At 34.6% G+C, this 25487-nt stretch overlaps 1 protein-coding gene and 1 long non-coding RNA gene across 7 annotated transcripts; one reads left to right on the top strand and one right to left on the bottom strand.

Moving 5' to 3' along the window:
* Positions 1 to 21329, bottom strand: LOC106879856 (solute carrier family 68 member 1). 6 transcript variants are annotated; one of them, XM_052968330.2, is made up of 6 exons: positions 21259 to 21329; positions 19232 to 19375; positions 5783 to 6760; positions 3912 to 4066; positions 3190 to 3273; positions 1 to 951 (listed from the first exon to the last, which is right to left on the bottom strand). In XM_052968330.2, the coding sequence occupies exons 3-6, from the start codon at positions 6659 to 6661 to the stop codon at positions 675 to 677; spliced, it is 1395 nt and encodes a 464-aa protein (XP_052824290.1). In that variant the 5' UTR covers positions 6662 to 6760; positions 19232 to 19375; positions 21259 to 21329; the 3' UTR covers positions 1 to 674. The 6 variants fall into 6 exon arrangements, with proteins under 6 accessions (XP_052824290.1, XP_052824291.1, XP_089208748.1 ...); XM_052968331.2 differs by lacking the exon at positions 21259 to 21329 and adding an exon at positions 20749 to 21059; XM_089352622.1 differs by lacking the exon at positions 21259 to 21329 and adding an exon at positions 20502 to 20969.
* LOC128247911 (uncharacterized) lies at positions 20848 to 25487 on the top strand. Its single transcript, XR_008264253.2, has 3 exons — positions 20848 to 21825; positions 24768 to 24985; positions 25256 to 25487. It is a non-coding gene; the product is annotated as an uncharacterized LOC128247911 (long non-coding RNA).

The following is a 25487-nucleotide window of genomic DNA, read 5'->3' as shown; positions in this document are numbered from 1 at the left end:
TTACATTGACCCCAGTACATGGCTGGTACTTTATTTTACTGATTCCAAAAGGATGAAAGGCAAAGTTGATCTTGGCAGGATTTGAAATCAGAATGCAAAGAGCTGGGACAAAGCCATTTTACTTGATGCTCTAATAATTTAGCCAATCTACTGCCCTAAAAATAATAATGGCCCAGATTATGGAAAGGATTGTAGTAGATTTAAATGAAACCTCTACTTGACTGTTCTCATTTTATGAACCCCAGAGATGAAAGGCAAAATTCACACCAGTGGAATTTGAACTCAGAATGTAATAAGATGTAACTTAAGTATGACAAAGTATTTTATTCACCACTCTACTGCTTCTGCCACTGATAAATAATAATTCTTTCTACTATAGGCACAAGGCCTGACATTTTGAGGGAGAAGGTTAATTGATTACATTGACACCTTGTACTCAATTGGTCAACCTCAGCATAACTTGAACTCAGAATGTAATATGCTGGAAGAAATACCACAAAGCATTTTGTCCAGCAATCTAACAATTCTGCCAGCTTGCTGCCTTATACAATAATGATGATGGTGATGGTGATGATAATGATGATCATCATAATGACGATGACAATGATGATGATGATTAAATTAGGCACACAACCTGAAATTCATCAATAAGGACCAGTGCAGAGTTGTGAAGTTCATGATTTTCCCAAGCCAGAGTTCTTGTGTGTGTGCCTTAGCCTGAACAACGACCAGATGACCAGCTGGACACAACCCATACAAATTGGGATGATGTATATCAGATTGAACATAGTAGACTTCAAAATGTTGGTCTTGGACAATGACAGCTTTCCATCCTTTAGCTGCTGGTAACCATAAGAGTTGAGAATATTGACAATAAACATGGGTGAAATTGAAATGGCTGGTTTTTCAATAAGTGCACTCATTCCAAAGATCATGGATGAAATTGGTTTCCTGGATGTTGTTTGGTATTTTTGGTGAAGCAGAAACAAAAGGTGAAAAAAGAGAGCATAATGTTAATGAAAGATATCATTGTTACATGTAAATATTCAAAGGTTTCAAAAGTAAGACAATAAATTGGTAAAATGATTGTAGATGTAATTGTTTTGGATGTTGAGTGTGAATCTAGCCTGAGTAACTACCAGTAAACTTGATAAAGTGTTGGCTTATGAACCAGATGCTACTAAATACTGAAGCATCTAGTCTGTCACTCAGCCAAAGCCAAAATGCATGTGTGAATGCAAAGGTGTACAGATGACTCAATCAATCTTAGTCTATTAAAAACATACATCTCTCAAGGAAATTCAAAGAAAAACTGGAAAGACAATATCAGAAAACAAATATTGTACTGGCACAAGATTACTATGATTGGTGCCTAAATACCAAACGCGAAGAAAAGCTATCATATAAATGTCATGGTACTTAGACTGCCACATGGGCAGACAATTCTAAATGTCACATAGGTTGAACAGTTTAGTTAAAACAGCAGATTGTTTGACTTTTGCATAATGTCATGCATGTTATGAATAATGGCAATGTTGATTAAGGCTTCTAATAAGCCAATCGTTGCTACAGTGTATTTTTCATAACAAAAGTGACAAGGCAGTATCTACATAAAGAGGGTCAAAAATATGTCTCAATATATTTCTTTTGCTCAATGCCAATTTATTACCAATACGCACACGTCTACACACACACACGTGTGTGTGTATAGATATCTATGGATTTCTATATACATACATGCATAATCTATACGTATTGTTATGTTTTAATATAGAATTATTACATTACTCAAATGCCAACTAATAATGGAGTGAATATGTGAGCAATATATACTCAAAATACGCACTGATTAAAGCAAAACCCAAAAAATCCACATAAAAACAAAGCAGTATGCAAATTAGAAGAACTATTATTTGTAGAAATTAACAAAATACAAATACATTTACTAAACAAGGCAAAGTCACCAAACTGAGTTCGATAACTAATCAGATCAGAACTGAATTAGAGCAATATAACATATATATATATATATATATATATATATATATATACATACATACATACATACACAAGGGTATGTATGTATGTATATATGTATGTATATATATATATATATATATATATATATATATATATATATATATATATATATATATATATATATATATATTTAATTTAAATAATTTGGGAAAACAAATTTCCAAATCAATCAGGTACAACCCTTCAGCATTATATATATCTACATATCGTACCTTGGGGTCTTATTTATCATATATTTATATATTTATCTATAAATATACAAAGCATCTGATAAAAGTCAATATTAATTCAATTTTGGGGGATTAATCGATATGCGGGTATTCTATTTCAGATAATACAAAAAATAACCTAATGAGTATATCTGAAAGTAAACTCATGGTATCAGTTTTCACATCATGAAATAATACTTAAAGGATATAAGCAAAATTACCAGCAGGTAATATACACAATAACAATAGTAATTTTTCTAATTTTGGCAGAAGACCAGCAATTTCATGGGGAGAAAACAAGTCATTTACATCATCCTCAATATTTGACTGGTACTTATTTGATCAAGCCTGAAGCGATGAAAGTCAAAGCTGACATCAGCAGGATTTGAACTCAGAACATAAAGAACTGGAAGAAACGCTATTAAGCATTTTGTCTGATGCACTAATGATCCTGTCAGCTTGCCACTTTAATAATGATAATAATGATTTCAAATTTTGGCCAGCTGTTCGGGGAAGATGATAAGTCGATTACATTGGCCCAGTGCTCAATTGGTACTTATTTTATTGACTACCGAAAGGATGAAAGGCAAAGTCAACCACTGCAGAATTAAACTCAGAATGTAAAGAGAGATAAAATCCCACTAAGCATTTTGCCTGGTGTGCTAATGATTCTGCTAGCTCACTTCCTTATTAATAATAATAGTCATGACAACCCTTTCTACTATAGGCACAAGGCCTGAAATTCTTGGGGAGAGGACTAGTTGATTATATTGACCCTAGTGGTTCACTGGTACTTGATTTATCAACCTCGAAAGGATGAAAGGCAAAGTTGACCTTGGCAGAATTTCAATTCAGAATGTAGCAACAGGTGAAATACAGCTAAGCATTCTGTCCAGCATGCTAATAATTCTTCCAGCTCACCAATAATAATAATACTTACGGTCGTTTATAAGTGGCAGCATTTTCATCAGCAACATCAGATAGTGGCATATTAATCAAGGAGTAAGTTGCACATGTGTAGGAACTGCAAAAACAAACAAGAAAGGGGTAATTGATCTGGAATCAAAGGTATAAGTCAAGTTAAGCAGGGGAGATGATCAGATTTATCAACATATGTATTGAAGTAAACAGTGCATACATGGTGAAAATATGCTGTGTTGATGAAAGTGCTTTTTAGATGCTGACCAAGTTACAAGTAAAGCATTGGACTTACATTGGACCTCACAGATGAGAGGATGCAAAATTAGGACAACATAAACAGCTAATGTTTTGCATATCCACTCAATCAAATCCAAATTAATACTGAACAATAATAGGATGCTGTGGTTGATGATGGTGATGATGATAATGGTGGTGCAGATAATAATGATAGAGTAGTATTGTTAATGATGATAGACAACAAAAAATGGTGATGATAATGCATGATGCTGACAACGATGAATGGTGATAATGATGATGGTGATAATCCTGGTGGGTAGTTGTTGTTTAGCCCTAGGTCAGCACTAACTGAGATGTTCCAGCTATATAATTAACCCATCTTTAGATGATGATGGGATCATTGATGGTGGTGTTATTGTTAATGATGATGATAGTGGTGAGGAATGTTAATCTGATAGTTTATCAACAGAACATTAATACTCTAGCTAACCAAGACTTACTTACCTGTCGGCTAATAAGAACATCAAGAACAATAAGGGATATGATGGACCCACAAGACACATCAACACTCCAAATAGAATCTTGAAGATGTAGTTACCAAGTGTGACATAGTAATACCCAACTTTGGCAACAAGTGGGGCGCAGAGTATCACTAATATCTGAAATTGCAAAGCAAATATTAAATTAGACTATCATTTTCATCATCATCATCATCATTGATTTTCAGTAAGTTAATCAAGGGAATAGTATCCATGACTATGATTATTGCAGGCCCCCTGGGACTGAAGCATTTCATGCAGGTGATATACACTAAGAACATTTATGTGCTAAGAGTACAGAGATTGCTGGATTGATAAATGAGTAAATGCTACCTAAACAAGTCTTGAAGGTGGAAAAGAAAGTAAGTAGTTGTAAGTAAGACCCACAGATTGGTTTAGTCCAGCATTTTTTATTTAATTATATGTTTTTGCATAAGATATCTGAAACTGAAGAGAGGAATTTATCTTTAAACCTAGACTTATGCTAGTGACAGTGTGAACTCTACAAAGGGCAATTACGTACCAGTTGACGGTGTTAAAACAGGCAACAAATCAGTTCTTACTAAGATCAAGTCTACTAGCTTAGCTTTATATATGTAACTTAGAGAAATATAATCCATCTACCTATAAGTAGGTTCCACAGTGAAGTGCAGTTTACCTATCTGTAACCACATACCACAAAGTGATATAGTTTGAATAAAGTTCGAAGCCTCCCAAGGTTAACTTATATTTCATCGTTTCAAGTTTAATAAAATGAGTACTAGATAGGTTCTGGGCTGATTTAGTTGATTGAAATACATTTTTCTCCAAAATATGTACCTTTGCATCAACATTAGAAATTATAATTTTTAAGTAGTAGAGTAACTAAATGGTAGAGAGCCAGACAAATTGCCTTCAGATATACAGCTATGTTTCTTTATGAAATGCGTTGTTCAAATTCCACCAGAGTCAATAAAGTAAATGCCTTTTAAGTACTAGAGTTGATTTAATTAACTATTTACTCCTTCAGGCCTTATAATGAATTATTATTATTATTATTATTATTATCATTATCATTATGCAATATCAGTAATATTGTCTGTTACATATTTTATGAATCTGAGTAGAATAAAAGATAAGCAAATTTGAACTTAGAACATGGAGGTTTGAAACAGAATTCAAAACTATTTTAGGCCAACCACTACCTTAAACAAATAATGATTTCTAACATGGGAAGAAATTCACAAGTTTGTGGGCAGAAAACAGTCGATTATATCACCATCCCACCTCCAAAGATGGAAAGCAAAGCTGACAATCTTGTTTAGATTTCAATTAAAATAAAATACACAGCTAAACATCATAAGATATCCAGAGCTCTAGTCATTCTACAACAGCACTGACATTCCTTAAACACAATAATAATGACTTGTGAGAGAAACACAAAGCCACAGATTTTCAGGGGTGGGGATATAGTAGGTTAGAAGTTCTTAGTAATAAACATCCATATTCTCAAGGAGTAGAGTAATCAAAAGCTGTGAATATGTAATTTGATCTCTAATATTGTTTTCTTATAGTAAATATAACAAAATACTTATGATTTTATTTCCTGTCCTATTCTTGTATCCATATCTAAAGCAGAACCTAACTATTGGTAAATTTTGAAGTTAATCAGATACCTAGTTGGACTGATGCTGATGCTGATGTCAAGATTTTAGTGAAGAAGGTAGGAGGATAGATTGGGCAAGTCTTTGAAAGGCTACAATTGTAAAAAAAAAAGGATAAACACCTCAATAGCATGTTATAAAACTGTAAAAATGTAAAAAGGATAAAAATGCACTTTAAAATGCAATGTCTTACTTGAGGAAGAAGATTGATAGCACCATAATACGTGCTTCGAGTGAATGTTGAGATAGTTGTATCAGGAAGAAGCTGGTCAATAAATATGGCCATGAAATTAGAGATGAATGTCTTGTGGAATACTTGGAAAAAATTAACGAGGACAAAAGTAATGAAATTCCGATTTGTAAAGAGTTGCCGGAGAATGATAGTAATGGATTCTGAAGACTTCTTGCTCTCTCCACAACAATTATCTGAACTTGCAATGTCATATTCAGTGTATGCATTCTTGCCAGTGTATCTCATACACAGACAGCTGATACAAGCAATGATAAAGCATAGTATTTGAAAGTTGGCAAAGTTCTTAAGACTTTGTGTAAAGTACTCACAGAAGAACACAGATGTGCCGCCAAACAGACAGGCAAGCTCAGCAAACTGTATCAGTTGAAGACGGTCCTTGTGAACATGAGACATCTCTGTGCTCAAACAACAGTGTGCAAGTCCAATATATGTGAAAGCAGTGTCATAGAGACAGAGTGACATTATCAGGTGGATACCAGTGAGCCAGGTTCCAAAAGACCAAGGAAACCAAGGAATAAGAAAAGCTAAAGAGAGGAAAGGTGCTGCATACAAGATAGTCTCACGACGACTCCGCACGAATGAATATCCTGACATGTCCTGGATGTAAGCAAACAATGGATCATTGATGGCATTCCATATCATAAAGACAACCTGAGCTATGTGGAACCAGCTCTCTTCAATGTGGTAAATGTTCAGGAAGATTTTCACATAGTAAAACTGAAATATTGAGTTCAGAAAGCTGAAGGCAAATGAGGTGAGAGCATATGAAGAGATTCTTTTCCATAAAGATCTGTATCGCGTTTCAACTGGAGGATCCATGATTCTGCCAAGAATACACGCACAAAAAAATTATATATATATATATATATATGAAAGTGTGTCAAAGATGTTCTTCCTACAGCTGGTCCTTTATAGAACCTGAAAAAGAGATATAAAAAATAATTTATAAACAAAAGAAATATTTCAAAAAATAGTTAGAATTACAAGTAAAACAAAAGAAAACCCCTAAATATAAAATTATGATCCAGATGATGAATATGTGATAGAGCAGATCTCAGATCCTTAGGTGAGAGATTTTCATTTTTTTATAAAATGTAGTTCAGTGTCGTTTAGCTGTGAACTACATGGTTTTGTGATTGACTTCCTTGTGCAGAAATTTAAGTAATTTGTAAGCGGTCTTAACTGAGTTTACTCTATTGCAAGTATCTCAGTCAGTATCTGGCTTTTGGGTGACGTTGGCAGTGCTGAAAAGGAACATGGTTGCTGCTCAAAGCTTTTAAAACTGAAATAGACAAACCTTGGTAAAGCAGATCTGTAATCTCTTTAGGTAATCCACCAATCAGTGTTTTCTCTTTAAGATGGTAGAGTGATTTAAATGAAAGTTAACTGCCATTTTAAGCTCTTTCTAATAGGTCACTAAAATAAATATAAAGTTTGTGTTGGATGTGTCATATCCTTCCATCTACCATATAGTAGAGGTATCATCACTTGTGCTTACTCACTCTCTCTCTCTCTCTCACACACACACACTTGCACGCATAGTCGCATGCACACACACACACAAATGCATGCACACACACACATGCATGCACACACTCACATGCACACACAAACACACAAAGTAAAGACAGCCAATGACAGCTGATTCAACAAATTATAAATGAATGTCATTTTATACCCCAATCGATCTACATATATGTATCTCACACAGACACTATGCCAGTGATTTGAAAAACACTTTAGTCAACTGAGATTAATGCAAGCAATGAATAGACAAAAACTTTTTCTAAAGATGTTTAAAATTTAACAACAAATGAAATAACTCTAATAAGTTCTAGACAATATAGACTAAATAGATTTCAGTGGATCCCAAAACTTAGCTGGTGAATGCAACAAACATTCTTCCATGTCAGTAAGGCATAATCTACTCAGGTATAAGACAAACAGTTTACTGCTTTTGTTGATTTTATCAGGTCAGATCACATCATCCTGAAGCATTATCCACTCTATCTAACAATCAAATAGCTTTATTATGAAACATTAAATGGAAATCAACAGTTACAAAGTTTAATTTGTGCTTTCCTTTGTTGCAGGAGAGATAATTCGAAGTAAGTAAATGGTGAATGAACAAATAACTGCAACAGATGTTTGAAAAATAAGAAGAAAAGTCACTGGCGCCACCACCACCACCATCATCATTATTATTATTTAATACTCACTTTTCCAAACTTACATGGGTCAGACGAATTTGTTGAGGCTGATTTTCTATGGCCTCACATGTTTCCAAGTAAGGTAATTCTTTTCCACATGGCAAGACATGTTTCTAACAGAAACAAACAACTTTGTATAGCAATGATGCTCATTTACAACTATCATCTAATGTCCAGGCGAGAACACACACACACACACACACACACATACATAATGGGCTTCTTTCGTTTCTATCAAACAATTTGATGGACAAGACTCTTGTCAGCCCAAGGCTAGAATAAAAGACACTTGCCCAAGGTATTGCACAGTTAGACTAAACCCAAGACCACATAGTTGGAAAGCAAGCCTTTTAACCACACAGCCACACTTGTGCCTATTATATAGATTTAAAAAAAAGAAATAGGCAAAGTCATAAATATCACAAAATTGCCTCCTTTAAATAAAGTACACAAAGAAAAAAAAGAGTGACTTTGGCAAAAAGATATATGAAGACAGACTTTACAAATGTAATTTTTACTGACGAGTGCAAAGCAACATTAGATGGGCCTGATGGATGGGCAAGAGGCTGGGTGTTACATGGAAAAAGTCAACCAGCATGATTAAGAAGACAGCAGGGTGGTGGAAGAATCATGTTTTGAGCTGGTATAGTTGGAGGAGACATTATAGGCCATTCACGGATGCTGACGGAGTTCAAATAAATGCTGAAAATTATTGCAAGTTTCTAGATGACAACTTCTTCCATTGGTACAAATCAACATTGTGAAGTTTCAAGTTAAAGAGCATATTTATGGATGATAATGCCCCTTTACACTCTGCCAAACTCACTATTAACCATTCAGCTAAGAAAGATTTTAAACAACATAACATAATGGAATGCTCCCCCACCCCCACCCAATCTCCAGATCTAAACTCAATAGAGAATTTGTGGTAGGTTATTAAAAAAGATGTATATTCTATTGGTAAACCATATCCAAATAAGGATTTATTATTGGAAGCAACAAAAACTGCTGCAAGTAATATCAAAAGTGAGATTATTGAGAAATCGACAAAATCAGTTGATGAGAGAATATTTAAAGTTATAGATGGTAAAAGAGGCTATATAAAAATGTAAAATATATACATAATTGTTTGTAAATATAATTATATGGTGGAAGATATATGTATATATTAATGGTCTGGTTATGTATTGTTCTATATGTAAATGACATTACATGTAGTTTGTATATTTGTTAATTTGCATAATAAAGAAAAACACCTTATAAATGTGTTTTTCGTCATTTCTGCTTTAAATGTACAACAATTTAGACGAAAAGTACATGACACATGGGATACATAATCCTACATATCCTGTAAAGATTTCAAGAAAATTAGATAAGGGGTTTTGATTTTATTGAGGAATGATAGACCTGTATAATAAAAGGAAACAAAGCGTATGTGTGTGTGTGTGTGTATATATATATATATATATATGTATATATATATATATATATATATATATATATATATATATATATATATATATATATTTGTAAACATATCCACACTTATATGTATAAATGTCTTTGCATATATACATGTGTACACTCACATACATATGTCCATATATAGAGAGTGCATATGAAAAATTTCATCTAATGAAATTAAGTAATAAGTAAGTATGTTAACTACTTCGGTTGGTTTACCACTAAAACACTGATTTGAACTGCAACTAAAACAAATGTGGTATTGTAGCTTCCTAGCAATGAATATAAGTGGGTTATCATTGAGCGGGTATATCTATATTAGAAAGAACAAATGAACAAGCAAAACATCTGGTATCCATTTAGAACATATAATTTATAATTAAAACATAATCACAGAGTTGTTAAGTAATGCATAAAATCTCTTACAGTTGTTTCTAGAATAGCTGTGCATATAGTTCATAAATCATTGAGCAAAAATTTCCATATAAGCTAACTTTTCCATCATCAGAGAGGAAGAATTAAGAAATATCCTTAATAAAGTCTATTGAAATGATAAAAACACAAACCCTTTTGCTGAAAATAAGTGCCGGGTAAGAACAAATAAAAAGGGAACACACACACGCACACATACATATGAGAAACTTCTATACAGTTTCCATCTATCACATTCACTCACCAGACATTGGTCAGCTGGAGCTGAAACAGAAGACGCTTGCCCAGGATGCTGCACAGTGGGAGTGAACTTGAAACCACATGGTTGCAAAGTGAGCTGCTTACACTCTGTAGTTGTTCTGTTTTTTTAGAATAAGCTTTTCAACAAATATATTGAAAGAATATGCTGAGTACATGGATATAAATTTTTAGAAGAATTTATGTTTATAGTTGGATATTTTGCCTCTACCAACCATCAACCACTTAAACAAACATGATATGGGGGTAGGTGCAACTTGGAGTAAACAATATAATGTGAGCTATCAAAAGGGACAATTGTAATAGGATATAATAAGAAATAAGATAATTACATGGCAATTTAGAAATATCTGTGTAGTTAATTAATTACACAGATATTATCCACCCAAAAAATAATTACTATTACTTATTCATGGAAACTTTTTCCACACATTTTGAAACTTTTCTTTTATTTAGACACACATACACCTTCAGACAGAAAAGAAGAGAAATGAGAATGTGTGATATTCACGTCTTTCTCAATAGCATAAACAACATTATTGCGTTGGATATTAGTTAAGTTAACCCCAGGACATGTGGAGGTAGTTAACTGATTGAAAGTTTGGAGTCATGAACTGAATCTATGACATTTCTTTATTCTCAGTCAATTATTATTGTTGTTGTTGCTTGATCAAGCAGACCAAAGACATTCCATTTGTGGCCAATTCCTCCACTACATATTTCTATCTTGATGTCTCTTGGCAAACATTATCAAAGGTGCTATTCCATTTTTAAGATGATAGTGTGTAGTTTATGGGAGATTTGCCTGCTATTTCTAGTGGGTTGAATGACTCCACAGCATAGGAATAGGGAATCTTTTTAGTACCATGATCAAATTGTAAATGCATAAGAATTTGTTTAGGTACACATGCACTGTGAAAAATAGTGAACTTTTAATTTTACATATTCAGAGTTATGTAACTTATAACATAAGACTTAAACTGTTTTTTTACATGTGGGCTTTTAGAGTCAACAGTAAGCAGATCCAAATATACATGTGGATAAAATTTTATCCACATGTAATGGTATTCCCACCCTTGACATACAAGCTCTCTCACTGGCACATCAGTCAATGCTATTTTCAGTAATGCACTCTCTGTTGTTTAGAAAAGACATTAAAGTTCCCACTTACTATAGCTCTTAAATATATCGGGTATCATGCCTACGTAAAAACCAATTACCATAACTCATTAAGACATTTGATTATGGTTTGATTTTCACTCATCAGTTTGCCCTTCCCCTAAAATTTTCAGTTCTGATCACTGTAGAATAGTGGTAAATATTCAGCAGCCTGAATGTGTGATGCAGATTCATTCCTAGTTGAGACATTTGAATTAACTTATTCCAAGATACAATATCAAGTCATATAGATATCTTACACTACACCTCACAGCCACCATAAAATCCATCAAATCGATTGGTTTAGAGTTGCTTACTAACACTCTATCTATCTTCTAACATTTCTCCTGCTTCTACAAGTTAGCTTGATTCATGCCGACTCCACCCAAGCCCACATAACTCACTTCTTTCTCTTTCTCTACCTTACCTACCTAAGCCCTGCACTAACCACAGATTTCATAGCATTGTGTCAATATGATTCAAGATATCATCGGGGAAAAGTGTATATGCGATGATAGTGGCACAACATCATTGAAGATGAGAAGAAAGAAGCTCAGAAATATTAATTTGAGAGGTTGTTGAATGTAGAGAATGCATGGGAAAAAGAGAGACTAACCCAAGTAGACACAACTGAATGCAGGAAAATTAGTGCTAGACTATAAGGAAAAGTTACTGATGTGTTGACAATATCTGTGCCACTGCTTGTGTAGTCCACCAGATAGTTTAGAGATGGGTCATACCCAATGACTGGCATGCAGTTGTTTCAAAGAAAAAGGAGATGCTCTAGAAAGAGACATGAAACTGATGGACCAAGGTATGAAAGTAACATAACTAATTCAGTTAGATGCTCCTCATAGTGAGACAGCTACAGGAGAAAATAATTAGTAGAAACTCTGTACGGTGTACTAATTATAAAACATGGGTGTACAAGAGAGGCTCTGATTCATTAATAAGCTAACAGAATATTTCATAATTAGTAGTAAGAGAATCCATGTAATGTATTCTTTCAAATGCTTGGATGGCTCCTTTGTAAATTGACAGCTACCATTACTTAAAGCATCATTCTTGAGTCCTATGGACTCATAAGGGCTGGTTTTCATAGTGTATGTATATATTTATGCTGGCCCATTGCAGGATTACTCATTTTTGCCAGTTGAGTAGACTGGAGCTATGAAGTGCTTTGCTCAAGAACACAATACGTCACCCAGTCTAGGAATTGAAACCACAATCTTACAACATGTGGCCAACGCCCTAACCACTAGGCCACATGTCTCCACATTACTTAAGTGATCTAATTAATTATGATGGATGTTCTGCAAACATACCAACCAGAGTACGAACATGGTGGAAAAAGTTCAAGGATCTATTACCTCTGCTGGTAATAAGCGGGTATTTTCTCTCCAAGGAAAGAGCAGATTATATGAATCTTATGTGCAAAATGCAGTGTCGCATGGTTGAAGAACATAGGTATTGATTACAGAGGATGTGAAAGACTAGGAAGAAATGAAGCAAGCATGTTCCGTAGGATATGTAATATTAGTGTGTTTGCATGATAGAATACAAATGTGCTAAGAGAAAAAATTGAGTATAAGAAGAATCACATGATGCATGCAAAAGTAATATTACGTGTTGATATGGAGATTACAAGATAGATAAAGAAATGTCAAGTGGTACAAGTGGAATCTTTGAAAGAAAAAGACATGTGAAGAAGTGAAAACTTATCTCCAGACACTGAATCTTATGAAGATGAAAAGCTTTCAAAGTATGCTTTTTATCTCATGCAACTCCACTTCTGTTACCAATTGACTAGAATAACTCATGTTTTTTTTTCTTTTATGTTCCATTAAAATGTCACATCTAAATCAATTGTTGTCTGTAATTGGTTGACACATATAAACATGCTAATGAGGTTACTATGGAAGTGATTTTAACTATGATAAGATATTGATTTTTTTTTTCTATTAACACAAAGCCTTAAATATATATATATGCCTATCTCAATTGTATAAGTCATACTTTTTTTATATAGTGGTCCTGGGGAGATTAGTTACTTAGGTTCAACTCCAGTTATGTCCTTTTCAACAACCGACTTGTAACCAATGTTATATTATATGGGCAGTATCGTTGCTAAGTTGATACAGTGCTAGACAGCTATTGAGCTGGTTAACTATGTCAACTCCCATCACATTACTGGCTATTTGTTGAACCTAGTGGAAGAGAAGACAAAGTCAATCTTGTCAGGATTTACTCTGGGAAGCTAGAGAGATAAAGCTAAACACTCTAAGATACTTGTTCTGTTGCTCTACAACCATTTCTTGAAATGGTTAATGTGATGTTTGTTTTGTTATTTTTTACAATGGCTTAATCAAAGGCAGAAGGGTAGCACTCACAATCGTTTCTTGGTCCTCTGAAAGTAATGGGAAAAAGAAAGTTATCTTCTCACTGGCTTGAATACTTGCAACAGAGTAGTTCCTGCTAAAGTTATCCAAGGGCCAGGTAGTGGTATTAACTGAATGACAAATTAAGTGTATAGTCCAAGAACAGGAACAATCCCTGCAATTGCCTTCCACAAAATTTCTGTCTAATTTCGCTAACAAGTTTTTGATTGAACTTAGGCTGTTAGGTGTTGCATAGTGGGATTGAAGCTAAAACCACATATAAAGTAAACTTCTTAACCATGCAGTCACACTAAGCTACACATCTTAATCATACAGCTATACTTGTGTTCTTTATGTTCTTTCAGTAGATATATTATGTTGAGTATAAAAGGGGTGGAAGAAATTCAGGAAGGTGTTTCTCTCCTTCTGCAAAAAAGTTGGCTCAGTAAAATGTAAGATGTTGCATTGCGTTATGCCACCAGCATTAGGGTGGAGTGAAAAAGGTACTTTTTACACAGATTTTCAAAATATGTTTTCAAGAATATATTTTTTATTGCAAAATCCTTTAAAAACAACAGTGTCAAAATCTGAAGTTCTTAAATTTATATCTTCAGGCTCTACAGCCCACTTGAAATTTTGAATGAGTGAAGAATCAATTCATAACATGTTTGCTGTTCCTCATTTTATTTTTTACATTCATTGTTACAAATTGATTTTCTTTTGTGAAATCCTTTAAAAACAAGGGTGTTAAAATCTCAAGCTCTAAAATTTATATCTTCAGGCTCTGCAATGCACATGAGATTTTGAAATTATGTGAAATGAATAGGCTTTTCGACTTTGTTTCCTTTATTATTTTTAATACTAGGTCACCGAATATATGTGTTACATGAGGTCTAGATTACACACACATTAAAATAAAATCATCTGTAAACTAATTTTTGATTCTTGACAAATTTTGGTGATAAAAGTAATTAACATTTCCAATTTATTTGAAATAATTTCCTGCAACTAAATAATTCGAATCAACCTCTGAACATTCTGTTTAGATACTGCTTGATCTATTCTGGCAGTGATCATTTTTCGATTCGTCCGTTGATCCTGGAAAAAGTTTTGTTCACTTTGTGGTACTTTTTTTTTGTCTTTACTACAACTGCAGTTTTTAAAGGAGTTGCACTTGCAACATGAAATGTCAAATAAATCTTTTGTTGAATTAAACAGAGCCACTTGAAATGGTCGTACTGCATCACTTCTTGATATCCTGTTGCTTATTTTGATTACATATATATGATATATATATATATATATATATATATATATATATATATATATATATATATATATATATATATATATATATATATATGTTAAAAGTAATTAAGTTAATGTCTGCTCATAGAGTGACCAATGATGTCGCATCCACAAAGACCTTAGCCTCACAAATGTCTCATCTCATCAGACTTGAAAGCTGAAGACAAAAAAAATTGATTTTTTTTTTGTCTTCAGCTTTAGAATCTGACGAGAATCTAAAGCCTTCATGGGTGCAAAACTATTGGTCACTTTATGACTGGACATTAACTTAATTACTTTTAATACATTACTGCTCTATCCTTTAGAGTGTGCTTCTTTTTCGGATTTATGATACATTGACAATATATGTGTGTGTGTGTGTGTGTGTGTGTGTGTATACATATATATATATATATATATTATTTAAAAGAGTTCCAACTCCGTCTGTTTTTTATGTTTTATTTATATTCTTATAAAATTAATGTGGGATATAGAATATGGAATATATAATATAAATAGTAAAATGAAATGAAGTATTGAATGTCTTATTGAATATATGAAATATTGAGTATTAAATATATATAGGGGCTAGTATACTTTCCTGCTTTATAGCAGTCATCGAGGTCCCGTCTGATAGATGTATATATACATATATATATATATATATATATATATATATATATATATATATAAAAGACATTTGATATAAATATACATATATATAAAACATAATAAACTATGAATACACAAGATGTACCATAGAATCATAGGAAGTCCAACAGAAAAAATGAAGATTTTGCATGTAGCAAATGCATACAGGAAGAAAGCAATAAAAGCACGACGTTCGTATACAGAGTATGGTATTGCATGGAAGCAAAATAGAAGCACTGAATGCAGAAGGTGTGTCAAGACTGGAAAGAAATGAGGGACCCTGTTTTGCAGGATGTGTAATGTCAGAGTGTGTGAATGACGGAACTGAAATGAGATGAGAGAAAAACTGGGTATAAAAGAAATCGGTCTAGTGTGCAAGACAAAAGGCAGTACTGTTATGGACATGTCACACATATTGAAGATGACAGTTGGATAAAGAAATACCAAGCAACCTTAGAGGAAGAAACCCACAGAAGAAGAAAAAATGGGGAAGAAGTAATGAAAACTGTCTTAAGCAGTAGAACCTTACAAAGGAAATGACAAAGAACAACAACAAATGGTAAGGTACTGTGCTGGAAAAAACCCCATTCAGTCATGAAAATGCTGACATAAAATGATGATGATGCATAAAATACACATACATGGATATGATGCGTGTGCGCATGCATGCACACACACACACATACGCATCACTGTTGACACACCTCAGTTTGAGAATCTGATTCTATTTAATTTACCTATACCTATGTGTTCTAAAATGGCTGCAAAACCTGCTTTTAACCTAAATAATCTCTAGCAACAAAGGTGTGAGAATTTAAGTATTTTTAGATAAAAAAGTTCCCTTGTCAGCTTGCTTTCTTGCACTGATGTCGCCTTCTGTCTGGTTACTTTTAAAACAATTAGGTTCAACAAAGCATTTCTCCTTTAGAACAAATGATTGGATAAAGAAATAATAATATTAACTGTGTCATGCCATGTTCCTGCTATAGTGGGAAGAGGCTAAATATAATCTCTTCTGGATTATCATTAAAGTGTTAATGAACAACACACATAGAAAAAGAAGATAAAATATTAATATAGACAACTGATCACATTGCAGCTTTGTGGTCAAGTGTGTTTATGTCTCATTGTTAATTGTATTCTCCATAGCTGTTGCTTATTTTTGTTTTTAACTGAAAAAAAAAGAAAGATTTCTTTGTAATGAAATGAGTGTGTGATGAACCCAGCACTTCATCTGGTAAACAAGGAGCTTAGACTCTTTACAGTAATTATTGATGATACTTATTCTTAGCTAGGGCAGGTGCAGAAAGGAAGAGGTTTGTCTATGCTTTACTGTGTGAAAACCAGAGACTTGAAGTGTTCCAAATTGCCAGACAGTGTGTTTGAGAGAATTGAGTTGTTGTGGGAGAGAAGTGTGTATGGACAGATAATGGTACACTTACTCTTAGTGATCCCGAAAAGAAAGTGGTGTGGAAGAGCTACTATGAAAGGCTATTAAATATAGGGAATGAATGGGAGAAAGAGAATTTCCTTCATGTGAACCCAACAGAGGGATCAGATACCCTACTTGACAGCAGCATGCTAGATAACACAATTAAAGATATGAAGACAAAGAAGGCCCCTGGTGAGTGCTGAGATGCTTAAGATATCCGGTAGAGTTGGATCCAGTCTAGTCCCCAGTATAGTTAATCAGGTTATTTAGGAGAGTGTAATTCCTAGTGACTGGGGTAGCAGCATCATAGTCAGCTGCTACAAGATAGAAGTTATTATAGAGGCACCAAATTGCTGGACCAGGTGATGAAAGTTGCAGAGTGAGTTATAGCCAATTTAATTAGGAACAAAATTAGATTAATGAAATGCAGTTTGACTTTGTCCCGAGGGGAAGCACCACTGATGCCATTTTCATAGTCAAGTAACTGCAAGAGAAGTATTTAGCTAGGAACAAGCTATTGTATGTGGCACTTGTTTATCTAAAGAAAGCCTTCAACAGAGTAACTTGCTCTGTGATATGGTGATCTCTGAAGAAGCTAGAGGAAGATGAATGGCTTGTGATAGAAGTACAGGACATGTACAGGGGTGCTGTTAGTAAGCCATGGGTACAGTGATGAAATTAGTGTCCTCAGCCTCTTCCTATTCAACATCCTTCAGACCATAGCAGAGGAATTTAAGATTGGAAGCCCATGGGAATCACTATATGCTGATTATCTGGGCCACATAGCAGAATCTGTAACAGGATTAGAAAAGAAATTCCAGGTGTGGAAACAGAACTTGGTATCAAAGGGTCTTAAAGTTAACTTGGCAAAGACCAAGGTTGTAGTAAGCAAGAAAATGATTAGGACCCTCCAACCTTCAGATAAATGGCCCTGTTCAATATATAGGAAGAGTGTAGGCAGAAATTTCCTTTGGTGTACCCAGTACAAGCTAGGGACACATAAGAGGTGCAGTGGAATAGTAGGAATATTAACAGAGAAAGTAGTGTTGTATGTGGAAGATGTACAGAAGTCTTAAAGATCACAGATACATGGGAAAGTGATTTCCTCAAATGTCCCAGAGGCTCTCTGGAAGTTGTAGATAATTTCTGTTACCTAGGTGACCTGATTAGCAGTGGAGGAGGTTGTGCAGAAAGTGTAATTGATAGAATAAGAATAAGATGAAGAAAGTTCAGAGAGCTTTTACCTGTATTGGCAAACAAAGGTCTCTCTCTCCAAGTAAAAGGAAGATTGTATGATGTATGTGTATGAAATGCAATGCTACACTGTGGTGAGATATGGGCCCTGAATGCAGAAGGCATGTGAAGACTAGAGAGGAACAAAGCTGGTATACTTTGCTGGATGTGTAATGTCACTGTACACATGCAACAGAGCATTAGTGTATTAAGAGAAAAAATTAAACACAAGAGGAATTATATGCAGTGTGCAAGAGAGAAGACTGCACTGGTTTGGTCACATGATGCAGATGGATGAGGACAGTTGTATAAAGAAATGCTGCTCACTCACTTAAAGTGGAGGGAATTTGTGGAAGAGGGAGTCCCGGGGTTCTTTCTGATTTGGCGGGCGCCACTTTTTATTTATGTTTTATTTAGTGTGTTTTCTACCGAAACACTTAAAACTTAGAAAGATCCCCAAGGTGCCACATAAAAAATAATTGGTGTTGGTGCCATGTAAAAAGCACCCAGTACACTCTGTGAGGTAGTTGACGTTAGGAAGGGCGTCCAGCTGTAGAAACCAAGCCAAAACAGACTATGGAACCTGATACGACCCTTGGCTTTGCCACTTCCTATCAAGCCGTCCAACTCATGCCAGCATGGAAAATAGACATTAAATGATGATGATAATGTGTGTGTGTGTGTGTGTGTGCACGCGCGCGTGTATTTATGTAGATATCAGTTGGCCAACTCCTGTGAAACTGTTCAATCGATGCCAGCGTGGAAAACAGACGTTTAAAGATGATGATATGTATGTATGTATGTATGTATGCATGCATGTATGTGTACATATACACACGCAGTCACACAGACGAACATTTAAAGATTACACAAACACAAGACTTGCCAAACTTGTTCCAATCAACTTCATTCCTGTTGTTAAATTTTGGAATTTCCTTTGCAGTCGCTGCGGGTATACAGGGTCCTTCGAATTTACGTTGTCTTATAGATCTTTTTTCAATATTAGTACGTCAGCACTTTTCTTTCAATACTAGTTTGAAAAAAAAAAAGTCATAAATTGACATAACGAGTGGGATATTACATATATAAAGTATATCATAAAAACTTACAACTCGTTTGAGAAAAATGCTGTGTCCACACATACTACTACGGTTTTATATAAATTTGATAAAAATAGTTCAATTGTAATATTGATTTTTGACACGAAGTCACGAACTGAAGGACGGAAACAGCTGACGGTAAAATATTTTATCAACGGAGTTGACACTTTAAACCCTCAAAACTGATAATTAAAGTTAGGTATTTAGTCCAATAATAATGATGATGATGATGATTTCTAGCATAGGTACAAAGCCAGAAGTTTTGGGGTAAAAAAAAAAAAGTCGATTAAATCGACCCCAGTACTTGAGTTCAGTTTATCAAACCCGAAAGGACGAAAAGAGGAGTTTGAACCCACGTAGAGATCCGTAATTAAGCACTACATTAGACCACTCAACCGATTCAACCAACCACCACTATTATAATAAAGATTTCTTTTTCTTTTTGGCAAGTGAAACAAATACAAAACATTATAGAATAGTAACAGTATTGTATATAGCCACAAAACTCGTTAAAATCACGCATCTATAAACACGTTACTTATGCAACACGCACAGAGAGGATTTTACGTTTTACTATGTCAAATGCAAACATCCAGAATTTTATTTATTAGATTAGGCTTGGGAATTACCGATAGGGTCATCGGATACTGGGGATGATGAAAAATCGCACCCTTAAATGTATCCTTGTGCTTGCCCCTGGTCGAAGTGCCCCGACTTGATTGCCGATCATCGTTGATCATGTTGCCAGGCACCCACAGTAGTTTAACTGATGGCTGGTGAGCATCTAGAATAATTCCGTGAACAAACATCTTAATTTGGCAAATCCCCATCAACAACGTTGCACACAAACACCTTAGAAAGAATATGGAGTAACATAAAAAGTAAATATCGAGTGATGCATAGAGTTTCCTTAATTTTTTTTCAGCGTGTCTATCAATAAGTCTTCAGCTGGCGTCATATACTCAAATATATTTATGGTCTTCATTCTAGGTCTTGAAATTACTATTCTATGCAATATTTTTTTAAGAAAGTTTTGGAAGCCTAGATTTTACGTACCTAAAATTTTAAGATCTGTGATTAAATGAAAACTCTCAACTTCTCTGCATCATTGCAACTTTATATAAAACATTATATATGTACTTCACATGTCAAGTTTTACACAAATAAGCAATAAATGCATAAATAAAGCAATATAGACAATAGAAAGAAAGCTTATGGAACCGGTTTGTTTACGTCTACATTGACAAACAGGTTCTTAAAAAGCGGTAGTAAAAAGATGTAGGAATGAAACGGGCAATTTTACCGAAATCTTTTTCTCATTTGATTGATTACAAAGCTGTAAATTTAGCTTGATTGTCCATAGGAATATGTATATATGTGTTCGATGACATCATTTAAATCCCCGTTATATCAATTATCTTTAGCACGTTAAGTGAAATTTTGTTTACACTCCTAAATCCGAATCTGTCAATAGCGACACATCAGTATTCCTTAACTTTTCGCCTGCCATCGAATTTTGATAACGTTACTCCAATTATATATTGCTTTAATTAAGGCTCTTTACTCGATAATGAGTGGTACAAGGCTGTTTTGTTTTGTTTCGTTTTTCATTATTATTATTATTATTGGTGGTGGTGGTAAGTGCGTGGAATTTCTTTTATAGCAGAACACACACAAGCATAAGTGAAGAAAAAATTTAACAAGTGTAATAGCTAAGAGGTTTGTGAAAATATTATGCGAGATGTTAACAAGTATCTAAATGTAAGTAGTAAGTTAATCAATCAATCCGCTATAATAGTAAAGATCAACTCACTTTATTCTTTCATACTTTTCAGTAGCACCTGCGTATGCGTACGTCGTTACTGTTCATTGTACGGTGTATGCGAAATTTGTCTTCCTATTAGTAACAATTTCCCATACACAAATAGTTTGACATGCACAATTTATTGGAAGTATGATTATATTTTATTTCTCCAACAAAGGGTTCTGCCCGATACATCTTCACTTTCACTACATTACTTTCTTTAATTTGGGAGTTTTATTAACGGACAATTTCCATTGATTTCTTGGGTTCTAATTTTTTTAGAGGAACTGGGGGTGGGATTTACAAAATTTGTATCTGGGGCAAAATGAGTAATTTCTGATACCTCGTTATTTTTCTCCCCACCTGTTGGAAATTATTACATTGCAAGTATTGCATCATCGGGCCAGCATAATTGTTGTTGTTGAAGTTGAGAGAGTTTGAAACAATCAGATGACAAGTACTTCTTTTTCAAGAAATATTTTAACTTTGACCCGATTGTAATTGAGGTTGCTAATAAAATATCTGGATAATTTTTGCTGTTTAACAATCAAGATTTTTTTCTCTGTTGGATTCCAGGTAAAATTTTTTCCCCACACTAATGTCTAATTTGATAATTTTCAAAAAATGGTGTCTAAATTGGGGCAAAATGAGTAATGACTAATTTCTTCTCTTTAATTGCTTAGTGTGTAATTATATCAAGAAGATAGAAACTCCTGCAAATCGTGAAGAAGCTATATAGAATATTATATGAAGAGTTTTTAGATTATTTGAGTTCCGTTAATTTTATATCATGTGCCATTTTTCCATGACCCTCTTTCAATTTGATCTAGATATTTATTTGAATTAGCGTTCAACAATGATAAAACAGAAGCAATTAACTCTTTCATTATTAAATTCACATTGCTGCCATTATTTTGAAAACTAATATAGTTCTTACAAAAGAAAGACAAAGAAAAGAACAAAGTGAGAAAAAAGAAAATAAATAGAAAAAAAAACGTCAATGCAGCACCAAGTGTTTCAATTGGTTGCACATCACAAGGTTCAATGGAACCTACTGAAGCAAGCTGGCATGCTCACAGCATTACCACAGGTGATGGCGAGGCTAAAGCATTGGAAAAGCCAAGGGCCCTCACCTGACACCTTGGTGAGGCAAGCTGCCAACGATGACAAGAACTTCGCTGTTAGTGGCCCTCTAAACATCTCAAACATCACAGGTTGGAAGAGATAGTTCACTGCCAAGTCCCGATACTTCAGCGTTTTGTTCCGTTTGGCTACAGAAGCAGTGAACCACCCATTTACCACAGCATCCAGGATGTGGGAGGGAGCAAAAGAGTCACAGACTGTGGCATCCCAGATGAGGCACCTACCACTAACTGAGAGACAGAGGGTAAGACCATCTGGTCTCATTCCATGACTTCTGGAAAGTTCCACTAGCTCCAGAACTAAGAGAATATTAATTCGAGCCAGAGCCCACTTAATGATTAGGTATAACTTGGTTTGACGAGCAAAGCAACCAACATTTAGGTGGTAAGACAGACCATAAATATTTGTGGGATCGAGGGCCCTACTACAGTGACATCTCAGTCTCCTACAGACGTCAACTAACAACTCTGAATATGATGGAGATGCAGTGCTCATCTAGACTGAGTAGACCTCCAATGTTAGCCACAAAAAAAGCATCAATCCAGTCTCCTGAGAATTTTGCGCTAGCAGAAAGTAGGCGACACCTTGAAAATTGAACAGAATGATCAAGGAGAGAGGTGGCACCTGAATGCAGGTTATCCTATACTCTCTGCTTCCATCTATCCTCAACTGTAACAGGAACTGACAAACCTAGTTCTCTTCACTATAACAGAGCTTCAACCATCTCCCTGTTGGAATTAGGCCATGTTGGAAAGGAGAGGATGTGCCTACTAAAGAGGAGCAAGTGTAGATGGAGGGGAAAGAACAGGGAAGAGATAAAGATGAGTACTTGCGCAGACCCAGACACCCAAACTGTTTGGGCAAAGCAGCCTGGTTGCAGGACTCTAGGGAGAGTTTGACATTGACCAAGCATTCAAGTTCCCTGAAGGTTAGGTCATCAAAGCATTGGAAAGACGGTGAGAATCTATAAGAGGGACTAACTCTCAGAAAATACAGTAGCTTAGGAATTGAGAAGCAATTCCTAAGTATAAAAAAATACTTGATGGGGCTCACTTACCTCAAGATTTTTTAAAAGTTGTCCAAAGTTAGCCATTTTGGACAGATGAACTCGAAAGCTAGGTTAGTAATTGGGACTCGAAGGGAACTCCATGATGATGAAGGAGTTTGAATTTCTGATGCCAAAAGATGGATATTTGTGAGTAGGAGTCATTTCTCAAATGTAATTCTAGAACATTGAAGAGGAGGATTTATCTTGTCTTGTCTCATGACTCATTTTGGCCCCACTAAATTTGTCTTTTATATGCTTAAAGAGAATGGAGATAATTTTCTAAAATAGTATTCAGATTATGGTATTTTTAATGCATTTAGAGAAGGTCATTTGCTTAACTGAAATAGTTTTTGTAAGGTAGTGAACATTTATATAAAATAATTTTTCATAAAGTTTCAAATGCAGTAAATCTTATTCATTATACCCCACCTGCTACTTATATTTCTGAGTGAAAGGAAGATTCAGACTTTGTATTGTAAGCCTCCAAACTAATTATCCAATTTCTAGTGAGTTCAGTGCTGTTATACTCCTTCTGCATCTCTCTCACTCCCTCCCTCTTTTCTCTCTTTAATGATCACCCGCACGGTTTCTGTAAAGCTAGCGCTACTGTCCTCTGTCACTCAACAACAGGATTTTGCCTTGGAGAAATTTACTGAAAGCAATGCTGTCACCCTCAATGTCAGCAAATCTTTCAACTGTATCAAAATCTCTTTGGTCAATAGCTTCTGATCAGATTGCACTGTCACAGCATATGTTAATAGAGTGTCCCTTGGTCACTGACAATCTTTCCTGGCGAAAGTACATTCTTGACATAACCAGAACTTCATCCTAACGACTGTACCTACTCTTCAGAGGCAAAAGCTACTCCATTCTTCCCAATAATTCCGTTAATTATTTTTGATGTTTAACAAAAATACTATTATTCTACATTTTGCTTTACATTTGAGTATATATCTTATCCTTTGCTCATAGTGTATTGAAAATGACTGCATTTTTTTATTTTGATTTGCAGTCATTGGATTGAAAATAGCCCTGGACTGGGCACATGATGATATTAATATTCACTTTGAGTACTGTTTTAGACAGATTGTGGGCAGGGAGTGGTTGTACTAGCTTTGATAGGTTCTGACATAAAACATTAGTGAACATTTATGAATGTGAAGCTTTCAGCTTGTATCTGTTTTCAACTGTAAGAGTTAGTCAAACCCAGTAGAAAATGTCAGTAGATTTTTGCCTTTGTGAATAGTACATGACTAAATGGATGTGAGTGCATTTGTTATCCTCACATTAAGAACTGCTTTTAAGTAACATAATTAATTAATTTCAGGGGCTGTTTGCAAGAATATGAAAAATGCAACAGAAGCAGGGGTTGAGTTAGTGACTTGAGAATGGCTTTGGACTGCCAGTGACAGAAATGGCGGCTGAAGGAGAAGACAAAAAAAATTTGGACAAGTTTGCTCTTGGCAATGAATCTACCACTGATCTCAGGTCTGCACAAATGGAAAATAAAGATAACCCATTTACGGGTTACCTCAATTTTTTAAGGTAATCCATTTTTGCAATGCACTGGTAACAATCGGCTGAATAGCTTTGCATACATGTTTTTTTTTTCCATTCAAATTACTCATTCACCAGGTTAGTAAGTAATACTCCTGTCTGTAGTTTCAAATGTAATTTTATTGATGATATCTCTTGCATTTAATGTGTTTTTCCTATTTCTGCACATTCCAAATATATTTCTTTTTAACAAATCTCCCAAATTTCAAGTCCTAAAATCGAACCCTAAAATGAATACCATTACTCCTTATTTACCAGTTTTTATTTGCAGATATGAATGATTGCTGGACTTTGTCACAAATAGCCACAGCTGTATAAGTGACCTCAACACCAGTTAAATAAATATCTTAGTTTTACAGTGTATATTGGCCAGTATATTTTGTCTTCATTTTTATTAACTTTTAAATGTTGTGATTTACTTTTGCTGTGTTGTAAATAGCTATTTTCCAAATTTATAGTTTATAAAATAAATGATGTTTGCAAAGAAAAA

This window comes from Octopus bimaculoides, chromosome 5 (genome assembly GCF_046866305.1).
Source record: "Octopus bimaculoides isolate indiv1 chromosome 5, ASM4686630v1, whole genome shotgun sequence".
Lineage (NCBI taxonomy): Eukaryota > Metazoa > Mollusca > Cephalopoda > Octopoda > Octopodidae > Octopus > Octopus bimaculoides.
This window is presented reverse-complemented; position numbering and strand designations above follow the sequence as displayed.